At 41.8% G+C, this 18,121-nt stretch overlaps 1 protein-coding gene across 3 annotated transcripts; it reads left to right on the top strand.

Moving 5' to 3' along the window:
• Positions 1–2,968: 2,968 nt before the first annotated feature.
• Positions 2,969–17,141, top strand: atl2 (atlastin GTPase 2). 3 transcript variants are annotated; one of them, XM_041049682.1, is made up of 15 exons: positions 2,969–3,060; positions 6,396–6,562; positions 7,407–7,619; positions 9,627–9,761; positions 9,886–9,990; positions 10,091–10,141; positions 10,231–10,287; positions 10,520–10,612; positions 10,940–11,078; positions 11,194–11,321; positions 11,570–11,626; positions 11,752–11,823; positions 12,130–12,561; positions 13,446–13,460; positions 13,963–14,626. In XM_041049682.1, the coding sequence occupies exons 1-15, from the start codon at positions 2,988–2,990 to the stop codon at positions 14,098–14,100; spliced, it is 1,875 nt and encodes a 624-aa protein (XP_040905616.1). In that variant the 5' UTR covers positions 2,969–2,987; the 3' UTR covers positions 14,101–14,626. The 3 variants fall into 3 exon arrangements, with proteins under 3 accessions (XP_040905616.1, XP_040905615.1, XP_040905614.1); XM_041049681.1 differs by lacking the exons at positions 13,446–13,460; positions 13,963–14,626 and adding an exon at positions 14,644–17,141 and having other exon boundaries at positions 9,630–9,761; XM_041049680.1 differs by lacking the exons at positions 13,446–13,460; positions 13,963–14,626 and adding an exon at positions 14,644–17,141.
• Positions 17,142–18,121: the final 980 nt, after the last annotated feature.

Below are 18,121 nucleotides of genomic sequence, written 5' to 3'. Positions count from 1 at the left end.
TCAAGAAAGGTCCGAGGCAGAAATGCTTTACACTCCTGGACAGCTCCTACATATCACCCAGACACAGACACACATACTTTACATACATGCAGTCCACACATCTGGAGTTCAGTACTGACCTGGTGGTTCTGTCACTGTTCTGTGACCCGCTCTCTAAATTTATCAGGCCGTGTCATCATGTGTGTCTCTCATATTTCTGCTGGCCGATGGGACCGGCTAAGAATAGAAGAGCACTGACACAGATTAACACCACTGGTCTCTCTCTCTCTCTCCCCCCTCACTCTTTTGACAAACCAATTATTTTCCATCTGTCACTCTTACAACCATGACCCTCCTCCTTCTCTCTGTGTGTCTTGACCTTTTCCTATGTTTGACTATTCTGAGCTCACCCATTATAGTGTATGGAAGAAAGGGGAGAAAGGCGGGGGGCTCACGGAAGAACCTGCAGTCCAAATAAATAGGCCCACCACAATGACTGTAGATTTTGATCTGTATTAACAGTATATTGTTGAGCATTAAAGTGGTTGTGGTGGCGAGCAAATGACTGTCAGAAAGGGGGGTCTGCTGTATGCTACATCTTTACCCTCCCAATCTAGGCTCATAAATGTCACATCTAATCCCGGGATGGAGCAGGATCTCCTGGATATGTAGGGTTGTTCCTCAGAGAGAGTGTTGATCCAGCACTCAACAGGCACCCAATCACAGAGAGCCAACTAAAACTTGATTGGTCCATGTGGATGGCTATTTAGAGCGAGCTTTGAGTTCAGTTTGCTGATACATTTTACTGTACCCCTGTCTTTGACTTCTTAGCTGTATGTAGATGTAAATTGACTTTGCTGATATGTGCATGTTGGTGTGTTCATGTCCTATCAATAAGACTTTAGGTTGGAAAACTAGAGCACACCCACCTTTGATTGCTTTCTCTAAAAGGCAGCTTATGTTAAACAACTTGAATGACCATTTAGATTAGTGAAATACCAATGCAAACACACCTCACGGCTGCAGTTACAGCAAACAGACCAAACCAAGGCTACTAAACACACCTGCTGAAAGCCAAATCTTTTTAAACAACTATTTGGCCAAAGCATCTGTAACACATGATCTTTCTCAGCAGATGGAGTTTGCTTTGTTATCAATGTTTACATTTATTTTTCTGAGCACTTTCAAGTGCGTCCTCACTTTACCAGTGAGGTTTACTTTGTTCACAGTTGCACCGACCACTGATGGTGATAAAATTGGAAGAAAAAAAGGTTACATAAGTATACCTTTAGACATGAAAAACAGGAACAAACCACAACCACCACATCCTTCATTGTCAAAATTCATATTATAAAGCATATTCACTGGTTTGAGTGAATATCCCACATCCTCCAAACCACTGAACCAAAGGCCAGGCCTCCACAGCCAGGTGGAATTTCACAACAAGGGATTACAAGGCCTGAAGAAAAGCTGCCTTCCTATTTCTGCATCTCTGTCAGCAGATAGTCTCTCCACAATGTCAGTGCATAGTACTGGACATGAACAGCTGGGTAAACACAGGACACCAGTGTATCCACTGAAGTGAAGAGGTTTTATGACTTTGTGTTTAGCAGTCATCATCACCAAGAGCACTTAAAACACCATAAAGTTAGTAAGTGGAGAACAACATATCTCCACTGCATCATGGACATTTGGTTAAACACAGGAGATAGGTCTTATCTTTGTTGTGGGCAGTCAGTCTGTCAGAGTGAAATTAACCTTCATCAAGGTGGTGAGTACACAGAGGCAGGAAACGTGGTTCAGTGTGCATACATTACTTTATGGCTGTTAGTGGCCACAAGAGTTGGACAGGGTAACAGTGAGTGAGTGAATAAATGAATACATGAATGGATATTACATGACTGTCACATTTAAAGAAACCTAGTGTCTCAAGCCATGCAAGCAGCTCTGTGAGCAGTGTTTTGAGCTGAATGCTAATGTCTGCATGCTTGATATTTAGCATATAATGTTAACATGTTAACCATTATAGTTTAGCATGTTAGCATGGTAATATTAACATTAACATTAAACACAGAGAAGTCTAGACCAAGGTGGTGGACAGACAGACAGTCACACTGCCATCCCTAGAGTCCCTAAGTTCAAACCTTATCAAACCTTATCTAAAATGCAACTTATCTACCAGACATCTCAGAGAGCCACAGCAATTCAGTAGAGGTCAACATTGTTTTCTAAGATTATTATACACACTACCACTCCATATGTTGCAGTGGAAGAGCTAATTTTGACTTTTCATTGTGACAAACAGAGAAGAAAAAAATACAACACAGCAAAGCTTAAAGCTATATTTGAAAAGTATGTAATTGTGGCCTATGACAGAGAAGAGAAGAGCCCAAAAGAGCTCAAAGTGAAACAAAGTGAGTCTCAAGACACATTGAGGAAATGGATCCAATTTCCTCCAAGATTCCTATCCAACATTCTTGGGATGGAAAATGATGATGATAACATTAGCGGATGGGTTACTCTGCAGACAACTGAAAGTAATGTTAAATACCAGTAATATTAGATTAGACATTATCGTGATTCTGTGTTATAAATAATAAATAAATAAATATCTTTTGAATGAATGTGATGCCTTTCCCTTTCCTAAAACTCCCATATTTCATAAAAACACAAAAACAGTACTGAGGACACGATCGTGGTTCCCTGCCCAGTGCAATATTCTTACATGGATGCAGAATTCTTTGTTATGCCCCTGACTACAGGGGGCGAAAGTATTTTTCACCTATGTAAAAGTAATGTACTTCAAAAAAAAAACAAAAAAAAAACACGTGTTTTAAAATATGAAAAATAAGTGATGTGAAATAATAGTAATAATTAAAAAAAAATAGCTTCAGTGTTTGTGCTGCAGACTTGGACTTCGCCGCTGCAGCCCCGGGGCAGCATGAAGTTCAGCGTGAGAAGAAAGAAGCTTCTTTGACGTCACCGACGCTAGATTTCAGCAGTCCAAGATGGCGGAGGTGAGCGGGTTGAGGAGCAGAAATCACTTCGATCCCAGCGGCAAAAGCCGAGTCGTTGACGAAGGTAAACCGCTGTTTATTTCATCGAGAAGGTGTATGACAGAGAGCTTAAAGGAGTACGGAGCTGAGGGGAGGGAGGGTAAAATGTGAAGAGCTTTTGTTTTCTGTCGCCTTTGTCCTCGGCAAAAAACTCTCGCTTTCCGTTAGCCAGTGTTGTGTTTTCAGTTGGGGACCCGCGGTGTCCTGCCAAATGCGGTACCCCTGCTGGAACATCGCTCCTCTAATTCGTAAAAATAGCGTCACCTCAGCTTAAACTGTACCAAAAAATAACTAGGGGGAGACGTAATTTGTCAGTCTGCGCTTTCTCTGTGTGTAAACATATTTTCTCTCAGTAACTAGGGCTGGAAAATTGAATCTGACCCGGATACAAATTTCAACCGCGACACCTGTCGGCTCATTTGTCCGGGCCGTCCGTGTCACCTGGCCCCACAAAGGACCAGCGGTTTGTCCGCGGTTCCTTGTCTCTAAACCGGTGTTGCCTGGAGTTTCACAGTCGTCCCGAATTGGTTTCAGTTCACACATAACAACATACGTTAATCTTCTCATCCCACTAATGACTCGGATATTTTTAAATACCCTATTATTAGTGTGTTCAGTTTGCCAGCAGACTTGTCCACGTACTTGCGAGGCTAATTTTGTCCTCTGAATACAAACAGACACATTAGTGTACAGTATATGCATTTTACAGTCTGATGAACACAAGTAATTGTTGAAGAATAAGTTCACAATTTTACAAATCCCTCTTCAAACAGTAGTCCAAGGCCCACGATCAGTGTAAATGATGGGGAACAAACTCCACAACCATCAGTGTGAGCAAAAAATTATGTAAAGGTTCATCTGTATCCAATAAAATGATTCAGCAGTCTGAGTTAGTCAAATTGGATATATTCTGCAGTCATTTTATTTTCACTATTTGCTGTCATTTTAAAGACAATATTGGCAGATGAATTAATAATGAAAATAATCGTTTATTGCAGCCCTAATATGTTCCAAAGCTGCAATTGTTTTAGTTTGCCGGAAAGAAGGTGATTGTCATCAGCCTGTTTGTCAGTACAGATTATTTTACACTGCTGTTAGAGGAAAAACCTTCTTTTTCCCATTTGTGTGTCAGGTGAAGAGAAATGGCAAGAAGAAATGCACTCTCTGCTGAATCTGTTATTGTTATCGTTCTCTGAACCTTGTCAAGACCGGTAAGCTGATAAATGATCAGTTTTCAAGGCTCATCACAGAGATATGGGCGCTCTTATCATAACCCTTATGTCTACTTTCATACAGGCCAGCTGACTCTGTGGCAGCAGCATTCACTAACTGCAGCTGCCTCTAATCTGCACTTTGTCCTCACAGACTCCCGATTGGTCCGCTTGCTTCAACTGAACATTTGCCCTCCTTGACTCGTATCCAGAGAGGCCGAGTCAGGTTGTCTTTTGGTGCTGGTGTGCAGGGAAGTCAGTGTACCTGCATCTTAATAAGCTACAGTGGATTCCTCTCTCTCTCTCTTTCATAAATTCAAGTTTTCAGTCTTGTTTTTTTGACATATAATAACCAAATGCTGCCTAGTCACTGAAACAGCTTTTTTCCAGATTATTTAAAAAACATAGCCTGGATGTCACAAGGCCCGAGGAGCTTGTTGAAACCCTGCTTGAGAAGCTCTGGTGTTAATAATCAGTGTTGCAACAGTAGAGAGGAGATTTTTGCATGAATTGTCCCTGCTTTCGAAACACTTAAAGTGCCAGTGTTCTCTCTAATGACCCAAATGAAAATGTGAAGTGTTGAAACCTACAGGGCATCAGCAAATATTTTACATAATCCTTCTTGCAGAATATTTCTGACTGACCTGCTGTAATATATTTTCTTTGTATGATTCAACTTTACTCCCAAAGGTTTGTTAATTTCTTCATTGCCACTCTAAAGTTCTTGAAAAAGCCGGGGAAATTGCCTCTTTTAAACTGTGAAACTTCCCGTGTTTAGACAGCTGTTTAAGTTAAATGGACCATGGCCTTATCAAAGTCTGCCTCAGATATAGTGCAGGAGTCCAGGGAAGGGAGAGCTGATCTGGGACGCAGCGCTAAAATGTAGGCTAGCTTGCATAGGCCCGCACTATTCTTGCCATGCGTAGATAAAGATAGATTCCATCAGAGCAGAGTGAAAACAGTTGTGTGTTTATGTGCAATGCTTTATGCTATGTGTGCTTGATGTACTGCGCAAACTCATCTAATCCCTTGGTGTGTGTGAGTGTATGGGCAGGAAAACATTTAGGCCGGTCAACATCTGCTCTGTGCCTCTATAAGATAAAAAGTAAGGTGGCTAATTTTAGTTCTGCCCTGGTTTTCTGCAAGCTGAGGGGGTAGGACAGTTCATTAGCCACTTTATCATGAAGTGTGAGTGGAGTGTAGTGAGTGCACATATCAGCAGAGCTAGTGGTTGTTCACGGGCTGTTATGCTTCCTTGCATGCTTATTGTGTTTTTTTTTCTTTCACACACATTCTGCTGCAATACAGACTCCTCGCAGCCCCAGCAGAATAGAGTCTTTGTGTGGGTCTCCTCTATGGCTGCAGTCTGTGCCACTTCATCCCGCTGAGTGCTGCTCCGGGTTTGATGGGAACCTGCACTGCCACAGATTGAGGAAATGTGCAGGGCTAATTTGTGTGCTGAGCAGATTACTGTAACTGCCCAGTGCTTACAGCAGCTCTTCAAACAGTAGCACAGCATTGCTGCTGCCCTGTGGGAATTTGCAGCTCCTCCAGGTTGATCTTTGAATGTCTCAAAGATCAGCGATCAAAGATCAGTATGTTGTTCAGCGCACTTGCTAATGCTGCCACTGTGGCACTGTCACGGGGAGGAAGGCCGACAGTTTTAGAGGAAACATGTGCCTTCGATTTAAGGGAAAGACCCTCACGGAAACATCAAAATGACAGAGAAGAACAATGTGAAAACGCTGTCCTCCTAACTTCCTTTTCTTGTGTACTTTTTACTGGCCCTTTGTGATTTTCAGTACAAGGCTTTTTTAGAGCTTGACCTAGATGGGTAGACCAGAGTGGATAACAGTATTTAGCCCAGCACAGAATGCTGGAATAATTCTTGTCCACGATTTGACCCATATAGGGCATTTCAATTTATTTTTAGCTCAAAACAATAGTCTCTCTCTCACATAAACAAACTAATTACAATGAAACTTGTTCCTTAGAAAAGCAGTTTTTTGTCTTACCACAGAACCCTGCCTCCACATTCTTCTCCTCCTTCTCACTTTACACCCATTGTCTGCACACTAACTTGCAGCATTGACTTATTTAACCAGTGTAATTTTATCTTTCTCTCTCTACTTTGTCTGGTTATCCAAAGGCTTGACTGGCGTGGAAGATGTCCCCATTTTTCGGCATAAGCAGAAGCCTCCTTTAGCCAAGCCCGAAGACCTGGATGATGAATTTCTTCCCAGGACCATGGCCTCAAACTCAGGCAAAAATGCCACCCTCACCCCCACACCAGATGAAGGGATTCACGAAGATGAGGTCAAATGTTAATGCATTTCATTCCAGACTCCTTTCTGTTGACAAGCATGTATACCATATCTGATGTCCCTGTTGTTTTCTCTGTACTTTATATAGAGGTAAAATGTTTTTTATACATGGATGTGGCTCAAAAAGGATGTTGAAAGACTAAAGCCAAATGAAGGAATAACACAAAAAGAACATAATAATTTCCCAAAGCCCCGTGATGTCTTCAAAAAGCCTTTTTTGTTCAACCTACAGTCAAAACCCAAAGAGATTCAGGTTACTGCAACAGGAAAGACAGGAAGAGGCAGCAAATCTTAATGCTGGAGAAGCTGAAACTATGAAACGTTTGTCATTTTTACTTGAAAAGCAATGATTCACCTCTTACATAAATCCTGAACACATATTGGAAAAAGAAATGAGAAGAAAGAAGATGAACTCTGTACAAACAAGAACAGTTGTGGGAAGTATTATACTTGTCCAATAAATTAGCACAAGCAAGCACATAATCAGCATGCCACTTTCTGGTGATAAAAATTCTAACAGTCCTTGCAGAGAGAAGAAGGTTCCTGTTTTTATAAGGCATTTATATTCTCAGGGGAAAAAATGCAAATATTCTGCTGTTTTTTTGTATTTCAATTGTGAAAATCCTTGAATTTTAGCTGTGTCTTTGTTTTATGCCAGACTCCTGAATGTTTTTGTTGCCTCATTTTCTCCATGACCCTTTGTTGGCTCATGTCAGCGCTGTTATTTTCAGTTCCCTGTCTCCTCCATGAAACCTGCCTTGTCAGCACAGTGTTGTCGTTTGAACCTCTCTCCGTGCCATGGAAAGCACTGATTGATTGCTAACTCGTGTCTTCAGGCTGTTATAGAGGAGGAAAAGGCCAGGCCCGTCCAGATTGTCCTGGCCAATGAGGATGAGCACAGCTTCGAGCTGGACGCTGCAGCGCTGGAAAAGATCCTGCTGCAAGATCATGTGAAGGACCTGAATGTGGTGGTCGTGTCTGTGGCTGGGGCCTTCCGCAAGGGCAAGTCCTTCCTGCTGGACTTCATGCTGCGATACATGCGCAATCAGGTGAGATAAATTATGTGTGATAGTTACCACTTTTCATCTTTACAAAAAACATAATATCAGTTTTTAGTGACATTGTCAGAAATGTGTAAATACCATTATATATTCACAACTGAGGTCATAGTAAGAGGTGTTGTTGTTTTGGACTGCATTATATTGAGATATAGTGCAGTTCAGTGCACCACCACCACAAACTATGACCTTAATTAACAACTGAACATTATAGGAATCATAAAAGTAAACTTTATAGTTGTGTTACATTGCATTAGACTGGACTGGTGTACTTTGATATCAGTCCTGATACTTCAGGGCACATTTTTAAGCAGTTATTTCCCAATGCTGATATGTGGATCTGCCCTCATAATCTCCTAGTTGGTGCACAGTGTTAGTGAGATCAGTAAACGAAATTGTTCCCATTTGCACTTATACCTGCACGGCCCATGCTGGAGGTGTGTTTATGTGTGCTAAGTAAACATATAACATTTCGTGTCTCCAGCTGTGGGGCTTAATATTTTGTTACGTTTACAGTCAGTTGAGATTGTGAAAACAGGTAGAATAGATGAACAAGAACAGCAGATGAGATGTGACAAGCAAAGACGAGTGCGTCCTGTTGGGTCTCATACTGAGATACTTGCTCAGCCAAGTGAGTAAGATGTGCAGCAAGGTGCATGAATAAAACAGGGCAGTTTAACTGGTCTTAAGCTCCTGGGTAGATGCGTCTACCCAGGAGTTTCATAATGAGAGTTTTCGACATAAGTAATTAAATGTAATAAATTACGTTGTCAAATGATTTTTATTAAGACTTTTGGTTAAGTAAGTTTGAGTAGTTACTGGCCTTTGAAATGACGTCAGAGTGGCACATTACACACCCACACACACTCACACACACACACACAGTCTCACACAGGTCCATCTAACGACTTTGACCGACACAAGTGTCAGCAACTGGTCCTGCAGACTTTCTAGTAGCAGCTGGACACACAAAAGCTGCCAGGATCACTTTACACTGACACACACAGGCGCACACACACACACACACACACACACACACACACACACACACACACACACACACACACACACACACACACACACACACACACACACACACACACACACAAGGAAGGATGGAGGAATATTATGACCCTCTCTCACAGCTGTTGGGCAGCATGAACATAGGCATTCATGCGGGTCCGACCAGATCTGCACATGTCCACATTTTTCCAAAACACTGTTGCTATCTTTTCAGCCTGTGGTGCTTCTGTATATTCAAATATATACAGCCATTACAAATTATTGGACTGCAGGTATTTGATGTTACCAAATGACAAATTATCATCTTGCTCTGTCATAAGATTGTGGTTAGTCATGCAGGAGAGATGCACTGTATTGTTGTGGTTACCAGGAATCAGTGTTCATGCTTTGACTTGTAAATCAGTTATTTGCTTTTGAAGCTTGTTTATACATTTCCCATTTGTGGCCAGTGGCAGGAAACACAGACAAGGTCACAGTGTGTTGCTTTTAAGTGGAGCTTTTTTTCCCTCTGGTCTTTGCTAGGTGAGACATAAAGTGTTCACCAAGATCATAATATTTGCCAAAAAAAAAAAAACTTTTTCTGGGAGTGTTGCTGCCACCTCTCATTCATTGTCTTCAGTGAACTGCTCACACCTGTTACTCTGGATGTAATACACTGTACACTGAACACACGATTATCGATGTGGCAACTGGGCCCAGATTTTTACAGGTAAAACAAGCACAAGAGCACTGTCAAATGCATTGATGTGAACTTTCCTGTTCCCTGCCATTTCAAAGAATTTTCCAGGGAACTGAACATATTGAACTGCCAAGAGGGGGAGTTATGGAAAGAAAGATACGTCAGAGGGAGCTCTGTTGGATTTTCACTTTAGATACATGTCAGCCTACAGGCTTTAATGAGGATTTAATCCTCATCTCTTCTTCTATTTCTCTTTTTCTTCTCATCTTACCCCGTTGCCCTCTTTCCCTCTGCAGCAGAATGAGCCGTGGATAGGGGGTGATGATGAGCCCCTGACAGGGTTCACCTGGAGAGGAGGCTGTGAGAGAGAGACCACGGGAATTCAGATCTGGAGCGAAGTGTTTGTGGTCGACAAGCCAGATGGAAGCAAGGTAGACAGTTATCAAACAAACATTATAGCTTCATGAGAAGATGCTGTAAATGTTGTCACACGTGGTTAAAATGAATCTTTGGGAGAATCTGGTGAATATCACATTTCATATCTTGTCCCAACAGGTAGCTGTACTCCTCGTGGACACTCAGGGAGCATTTGACAGCCAGTCCACCATAAAGGACTGTGCTACTGTGTTCGCCCTCAGCACAATGACCAGCTCTGTACAGGTGAGACTTAAAGCATATTTTGTTGTATTCTGTTCCCTTTTTTTCCCTCTTCTAATATCAACATTTATTTTTCATGTTGTGTTTATTAATTTGTTTTCAGGTGTACAATCTCTCCCAGAACATACAGGAGGATGACCTGCAGCACCTGCAGGTTGGTGTAATCTCTTCTCCCTTCAGGGGAAAGTCTGCCGTAGTATCCTCTGTTTTCTGATTGTAATGAAGTTTTTCTTTCATATGTAGCTCTTCACAGAATATGGTCGACTGGCAATGGAAGAGATCTACCTGAAACCTTTCCAGGTACTGGCTGCTTTTCTTGACCATGTGGACATGCATGTAGTGGGGACATTGTTGTAGTCCTAATTAATGAATGCCAAATATCATTGAACATGGACCTTGTCCATGACATTAAGGTATTCAAAAAAAAATATGTGGCTGCACAATAAGTGATTTATTTTTAGTGAATACAATCAGGGCTGTCTTCCCAAAATCAAATAATGTGCCTCATTGTGATGTTGGTTGTGTATTTCAGTCCCTGATGTTTCTGATTCGTGACTGGAGTTATCCGTATGAACATGACTATGGCCTGGAAGGAGGCAACACTTTCCTGGAGAAAAGACTACAGGTGAGATTAAGTTTCTGAATCAAGCTGAAAATACACATTTGTTTGTTTGGTTTTTTTTTTGAGCATACAGGTTGTTGTAGGACAGGGGAAATATTTTTCTGTGCTGATATTTGTACACATTGTTGAAGACGTTTATATAGCCCGTCATACACTCACTTTTCATGTCAAACACACCACACCTCTGTACAAACACAGTTAATGTCATTGTTCGGGCGTGTGTAGATTTACTTAGAGCAACACGTGTATGCACATTCACACATCATTAGTCAATGACAAGGACAAGCAGACATTTTCACTGAGAGAGTATGTTGTTGTCTGCCGACACAGGTAAAACAGAACCAACATGAAGAGCTGCAAAATGTAAGGAAGCACATCCACTCCTGCTTCTCCAACATCGGCTGCTTTCTGCTGCCGCATCCGGGCCTCAAGGTGGCCACCAACCCGTACTTTGACGGCAGGCTGAGAGGTGAGAAAGCAGGAACATACGCATGCTCTAATGATCAAATAATGAAGAGTGATAGCTAAAGCTGGACTTATTGAAATGTCGTGCTCCAATCAGGGTGTGTGTTTGTGTGTTTCAGACATCGACGGTGACTTTAAGAGGGAGCTCGCCGAGCTCGTGCCTCTCCTCCTGGCCCCAGAGCAGCTTGTAGAGAAGGAGATCGGAGGCAACAAAGTCACCTGCAGAGATCTTCTGGAGTACTTCAAGGTCCTGCAAGATTTTATTAAAGTCCAGTGATACTCACACTGATAGGTCACAGGTCGATTAATATAAAGCCTCTAATTATACACTCTGCTGCTGAGTCTGCTAACGCAGGATCAGTCATTTAAGGGGAAAAACTGCACCAGCCTTGTGCCTTAAGTATTTACCAAGTTGTTCCTGTGTTAACTGCCAGAATATTGACATTGTACAGGATACACTGGTTTGATAATCTGTATTATTTTACATTCCTGCAGGCTTACATAAAGATCTACCAAGGCGAGGAGCTGCCTCACCCTAAGTCCATGCTGCAGGTTAGCTTCTATCTCATAAACTGAGGGATCTTATTGAGTATGGGTCACATTTTTTAGGTTTTAATTCCCATCTTCTGTGGTCATCAAAGAAATCTTGAATCTCATTGTCTTTTCCTGTTTCTCAGGCAACAGCAGAAGCCAACAACTTGACAGCTGTGGCAGGAGCCAAAGACATGTACAGCAAGAACATGGAGCAAGTAGGGACACGTCTGTCTTTCACAATCCTCACGTATCACCATCAGTTCAATAACCCAAAGGTTTATAAGCTCCAGGGACCACCAGGTGTTGTGGTGTTGTTTGGACAGCAGAGCGTAGTCATGGTTTAATTTTAATATGGTTTACAGGACGTTTGCAGTACACAAACAGAATAGATCCAATCATATAATGTCTAATAAAACCGGGGCTGAGTGAATATCCTAGTTGCATGCTGCTTTTTGTCTTCATCTCTTCTGTCAGTCACACTCTTCCTCTGTCACTTTTACTGACATGTTTTTCCTTCTCAGGTCTGCGGTGGGGACAAGCCATACATCGCCCCGGCTGACCTGGAGCGTTGCCACGAGGAGTTTCGCAACCACTCGGTGCGTTACTTCCGCTCTGTGAAGAAAATGGGCGGCGATGAGTTCTGCCAACGCTACCAGAACCAGCTGGAGTCCGAGCTGGATGAGGCCTACACCAACTTCTCCAAACACAACGACGGCAAAAACATCTTCTATGCAGCACGCACACCCGCCACGCTATTCGCGGTCATGTTTGTCACCTACGTGGTGTCTGGGGTGACGGGCTTCATCGGTCTGAGCACCTTAGCGGTGCTGGCTAACCTGGTCATGGGCGTGGCACTGCTGACGCTCTGCGCCTGGGCTTATGTGAAGTATTCTGGAGAGTTCCGGGAGGTGGGAACGATGATAGATCTGGTGGCCGAGACACTCTGGGAACAGGTTGGTAGTCAATGTGAGAGGGCGAAGGAGTGTGTGTATGAAAATGCATCAAAACAATCAGTTATGAAAATAGTTGGCACAAGAGAACACTGACACGTTTATAGTGCAACTTTTAAGTACATAAAAATCTGTTGCAGTGTCCTGGTAGTGTTTGTTTCTCCAACATGTGATCTTAAGCTGTGTGTGTTAAGTTTTTTTCTTTTCAGTTCTCATGTGTTTTGTATCATTTTAGAAATGCTTTTGTGTTAAACGATGGTCACTGCATAGATAAACATGATCTGACCTGAAGAGTCAGTTTATAAAAAAAATAATAATAATAATGAAATGGGAGATTAGTCCTTGTTAAGTTGGGGTTTAAGTTGAAGTCAAAGCTTAATGTAAGAGTCGCATTAAGTTTTAATGACTTTTTTTTAAATTGCATTTTCTTTCTCCAGGGAAACAGAACTCTGTGTGTGTGTGTCAATACCATTGGTTTCTACTGTAGTTTTCTATATTAATTTGATTTTACTTGAAGTTCCCTTAGTTGCCTTTTATTTCTAGGCGTTTACCATCAGTTTTCTTTTTGTCTGCTGCATCCCATCATCCATCTCGGTCTAAAGTCTAAGTCTGTTGAACCATTTTTTTCATTTTACCTTTCAGCCTCCTTCTACACCGAAACTCTGTCAGCACCTACTTCTGTTTTGCTCCCTCTCTCTTCATTCCTCCTTCAGTTGTTCACCACAAATATAAACTCAGTTTGTGTGTGTAGTGTTTGTGTTTCTTATCTTTCTGGAGTTTCATCAGTGTTTGAGATCCTCCACAAACTCAGCCCTCATGTCTCTTCTGACTTCTCCCTCCTCCTTCCTTTGCCTTTGCCTTTCCCCCCACTGTCCCTCGCTTTACAGAAGACGGTTAGAAAGGTGAGAGGTGCCATTTCCTTTTTCCCCGATCTTCTGTCTGCCACTCTCAACATCCTGCCTGATTTCCTTTCTCTTTACTTTCTCCTCCCCCTCCACTACCTGATACCAGTCTTTAGTTGTATGATTCTGAGATCAGATCCTCTTTTCTCTCTCTGTGTCAACATTAAGATGTTTAAATTTTAAAACACCATTTTGTGTGGCATTGCCAAGTCACTTTTATAAAGGCCTCTGTCCACAGGGAAACGCCCGAACAACATGATAATGAGAACATTTCTTATTTTTCATTTGGAAAACAACAAAACTGTTGACATTTAAAACCTCTCACTGGAATGGCTCTTTTTTATTTTTATCATTATTATTTTATATCCTTTTTTCCTCTCCCTAACTTCTGGATCTGTCTTTCTTGATCTTTTGTGTCCTCTTCCTGCTCCTCTGTCTGTCTGTCTGTCTGCCTGCCTTGTTCTTTGTTTAACTCTCCCGTTCCTCCCTGGTGTCCTCTCAGGTGTTTTCCAAACTTTTGGAGCCCGTCACGAGCCGCCTGACGTGGCCCGCCTCTCTTCTCCCTTCGTTCCCATCAGGAGCGGCACTGGGACTCAGAGCTCTGACTCCTCTCAACAACAACTACAAGAAGACTAACTAGCTGCTCGCCAACTGGTGGATTTACAGACTGTTACACTTAGCTCTCATGTTGAAACTTCTGCTGTTTGCCGGCTTCCTTATTGTTAATTTTCAGTCCGATGGTGCTGGATTCTTACACTTTAACCTGTGGGTGTGGACACAGATATCCTCTGAACACTGACAGGCCAGAATCATCTCAGGACCTCAGAGACATGGAGCCTTCCCAAACGGTTTTTAATAATCTTATTCTGATGAATGTGGAAAGGATGTTGGTTTTCCTTTTGTTTTGTTTTTTAAATGGTCTTTTCAGTTGAAGAGGTTTTGTTCAGTTATGTCGTGACTCTTGATTTGTTCAAGAAGCTTGCGTGTCTGTGGTCAGCATGTCGGACTACATCCTGTTTTTGCTCCATATACCTTAAACGTTTTTCTTCCCTAACCTACTTTCTTTCAGTTTCTTTGTCCCCTTTATAGACAGTTTTTTGACAGGTTAACTTGATTTGTTCTAACACAAAATCCTCTTCTCGTCTCCTTTGTCCTCTGTCCTCTCCTCTGTCCTCTGCTGCAGGTTTTGAAGCCGCTAAGCGAACATTACATGGAAGACAACGTCAGGCAGACAGTGGTTAACTCTCTCAAAGCCAGCTTGACAGAACAGGGCTCGCAGCACACCAAGTTAAAGACTCACTGACGCTCTTCCTCATCCTCCTCCTCATCTCCCCGACTGTGTTCATTATCCCCTGCCCCCGCCCACTCGCTCAGTGTGTTTAGTCCTAGAACTGTGGAACTAGTTCAACACCAAAGCTGACCCCCTCCCGGCTGCACACACACACACACACACAAATGCCCATCGTGACATCACTGACCTTTTTTACATGAGCAGCATGGACCTGCAGGCTCGCTGTCTGTCCTGCTCTTCATCGCCCCCCAGTGCCTCAGAGCAGGAACTGCATGTTCATGAGAGGACTGAGCAGAAAAGCCAGCAGCGTCGCCTCTCGCCAAAACAGGACCTGAAGGAAGATCGTCACCTCCTGTGTGCCACGCTGTTATAGATGTTGCACGCTGTAGGCTGACACAGACACACACGTTTGCTGGTAGCGGACTTCACTCGCTTCAGGATTGAGCTGTAATTCAGGGAAAACTGACACCGCTGTGGGCAGCTGTTATCAACAATGGATGCAAACTGAAAACACTTTTCTGTGCATTTAATCATTTTGTCTTACAGCCGGATGGTTCAGAGCTCAGCTTACTTTCTCCTCAGCCTGTGAAATAACGTTTCCTACAAGCACAAGTGACTAATCGACTAATCGAAGATTCAAAATGAGGTGTTTTTTTTTCTTTTTTTGTTATTTCAGTAAAATCAGGCAAACCGATTTTATTGGTTCTACTGAAGTAAAAGTAAATTAACTTCTTTTTGTCATGGACAAGCTGGAGAGGCCTGTCCTGGCCTGTCCTGGTAAATTCATCCGTCTCCTTGTACAAAACTGAAATGAACAGATCGGTGGGGGAAATCAAGTAAAACTTCTGTTTTTTTCTTCTGAAAAGAAGAAAAAAACGTTTGTTCGGCTGGTTGTTCACTTGCCTGCTGCCTTCATCCAGTTTTTCCCCACCCTAAATTTGGAAGGTGTGTGAACCAGGTAGCACTTGTATAATCAAACTGGGCTCAGGCTGCTTCTAGGCAAAACCTCTGCACATACCTGTCTGTCCCTTTAATGCTTTGTGATTGTAATACTGAAGAGGAGTGTAGAAGCCTCAGGTCTCTCAGCTGAATCTTTTGTTTTTATTTTAGAACTGACGCGTTATATCAGGCCTTTAGTGTCTCATAGCAGACCTGCAAGTGGTGTTAAGAGCTATTGCGTTGTAGCCTTAAGTTAGCTAAGAGCTTTTAGAGCCCAGCTATGGTCAGGGAGGGTTTTTCATTTTGAACCATTTCCACCGCCTTTCATTACATCTGCACTCGCTCTGGCTGTTCTCATATTTTGTAGGACCTGCCGGCTGTAATATTGATTCTTGCTCTTGGGGAGTTAAGAGGTGTAGATCTGATGTAGATCAAATGCCTCTGAAGGAATAGTCTGACACTTTGGAAAGTAGAAGGTTTATTTGCTTTCTAGGTGAGAACTAAATGAGCCACTCTCATCTGATGGATAAATACGAAGCGACAGCCAACAGCCAGTTAGGCTTTTTTAATTTTTTTTTTTTCTTGTTCTGTTTTATCCAAACAAGACAAACATGTTGATTAGTGAGCTTTAAAGGTGCTGGTAGGTGAATTATTTTGCATTTGACAGTCAGGCTAGGCTGAGCTAACCAGCTGATGGTTGCAGCTTTGTATTTAACTGACAGATGTTCTGGCAGTTAATTAGCCAAAAGTGAATAAGCGTATTTCCCGAAAATCTGAATTATTCCTTTAACTGACAACATATTATTTTATCCACATTTTTTTCTTTCTCTAAAATTAAATCTGAATCTGTGGACTTTTATCCTTCTCTCCTTTGTGAAACATTATATAGTCAATTCTCCATTCCCAAAAGCAGCTCGATAAAATGTGGTTTCTCCACAACAGGAACTTGACTTAAATGAAGAAATTTGCCCCTTAATACTTTGCTGTCGTTCACACACTAACAGCTGCATCACATCTGTCTGAGCTCTTTTGCATCGATTCCATCCACAGTATTTTTCACCTTAAGCGCCAGTCTCGTATGATACAGTGTCTCTTTTTCTGTGTTCACATATGACAGATCGGGCATGTATGTTGGATTAAATATTTAAATAAACTTTGTATACATTTTATAGTGAATCAGTTGACAGTGGCTCTGTTCTTTTTTTTTTTTCCTTCTTGATCAACTTAAGTCTGGTTTGTTAGAGAATGATAAGTTGCTGCTGTAGGGTTTACATTAGTTTTGTCATTTTTGTGAGGAGGGACGTTAATAGAAACACGTGTGAGTATTTGGATTCTGATAAACTGATTGTGACGAGTGGGGTTGGAGACGATGTCTGTCTGCCTTTTAAAGATATCTCTGGTAATTTATTTTTGAATAAAATGTTTACCTTAAGAATAAATCATCAATACAATTCTTTTGGCTCCTTTTTTGTCTGTTCTTTTAGGAGATTGTATCTTTGTAGAGACGCAAGAAGCAGTTTTACATAGCGATGTGTCAGTAATGGATCCAGACTACAAAATACCCATGAAGCGATGACGATGATGATTGCATCCCTCAAAATCACAGCTGTTACAGATATTTCTCAGCAGGAGCCTGAAACTGGCAGCTCACAAAACACCCGACAAGGGACCACTGGGTTCTCAAAGAACCCCAGCAGGCCAACACAGTGACACCCCCCCCATTAGCTCCCTATGCAAACATCCCCCAGATAAACCAGTACCCTGCCTCCTGCTCCATGTTTCCCAATCTGTGGCTTTAAGGACCATTGATGAGGCATTGATTCAGGGCTGTGTGGCCAATATCAAAGCAGCAGCAAACTGATGATCAAGCTAAAGGTGAGAAGGTGTGCTGCCTACAGACTGCTTGACATGCGACCTGGAGGCCTGGGTAAGACAAATTTTGACTGTTTTTGGCTGATTTTGACGCCTAACTATACTATGACGTTTTTAATGACATTAGTAAGGCGACAAAATCGGCCAAAAAAAGTCAAATTTTTTTTTTTACCTCAAAATGTCATTAAAAACGTCGAACTATAGTAAGACGTCAAAATCTGTGAAAAAAAGAAAAAAAAATTTTTGACCTCTAAATGTCGAAAAAAACGTCATACTATAGTAAGGCGTCAAAATCGGTCAAAAAAAGTCAAAAAAAATTTTGACCTCAAAATGTCGGAAAAAACGTCATACTATAGTAAGGCGTCAAAATCATTGAAAAAAAGTCAAAAAATTTTTTGATCTCAAAATGTCATAAAAAACGTCATACTATAGTAAGGCGTCAAAATCGGTCAAAAAAAGTCAAAAAAAATTTTGACCTCAAAATGTCGGAAAAACGTCATACTATAGTAAGGCGTCAAAATCATTGAAAAAAAGTCAAAACATTTTTTGACCTCAAAAT

This window comes from Toxotes jaculatrix, chromosome 11 (assembly GCF_017976425.1).
Source record: "Toxotes jaculatrix isolate fToxJac2 chromosome 11, fToxJac2.pri, whole genome shotgun sequence".
In the NCBI taxonomy this organism is placed as follows: Eukaryota; Metazoa; Chordata; class Actinopteri; family Toxotidae; genus Toxotes; species Toxotes jaculatrix.
This window is presented reverse-complemented; position numbering and strand designations above follow the sequence as displayed.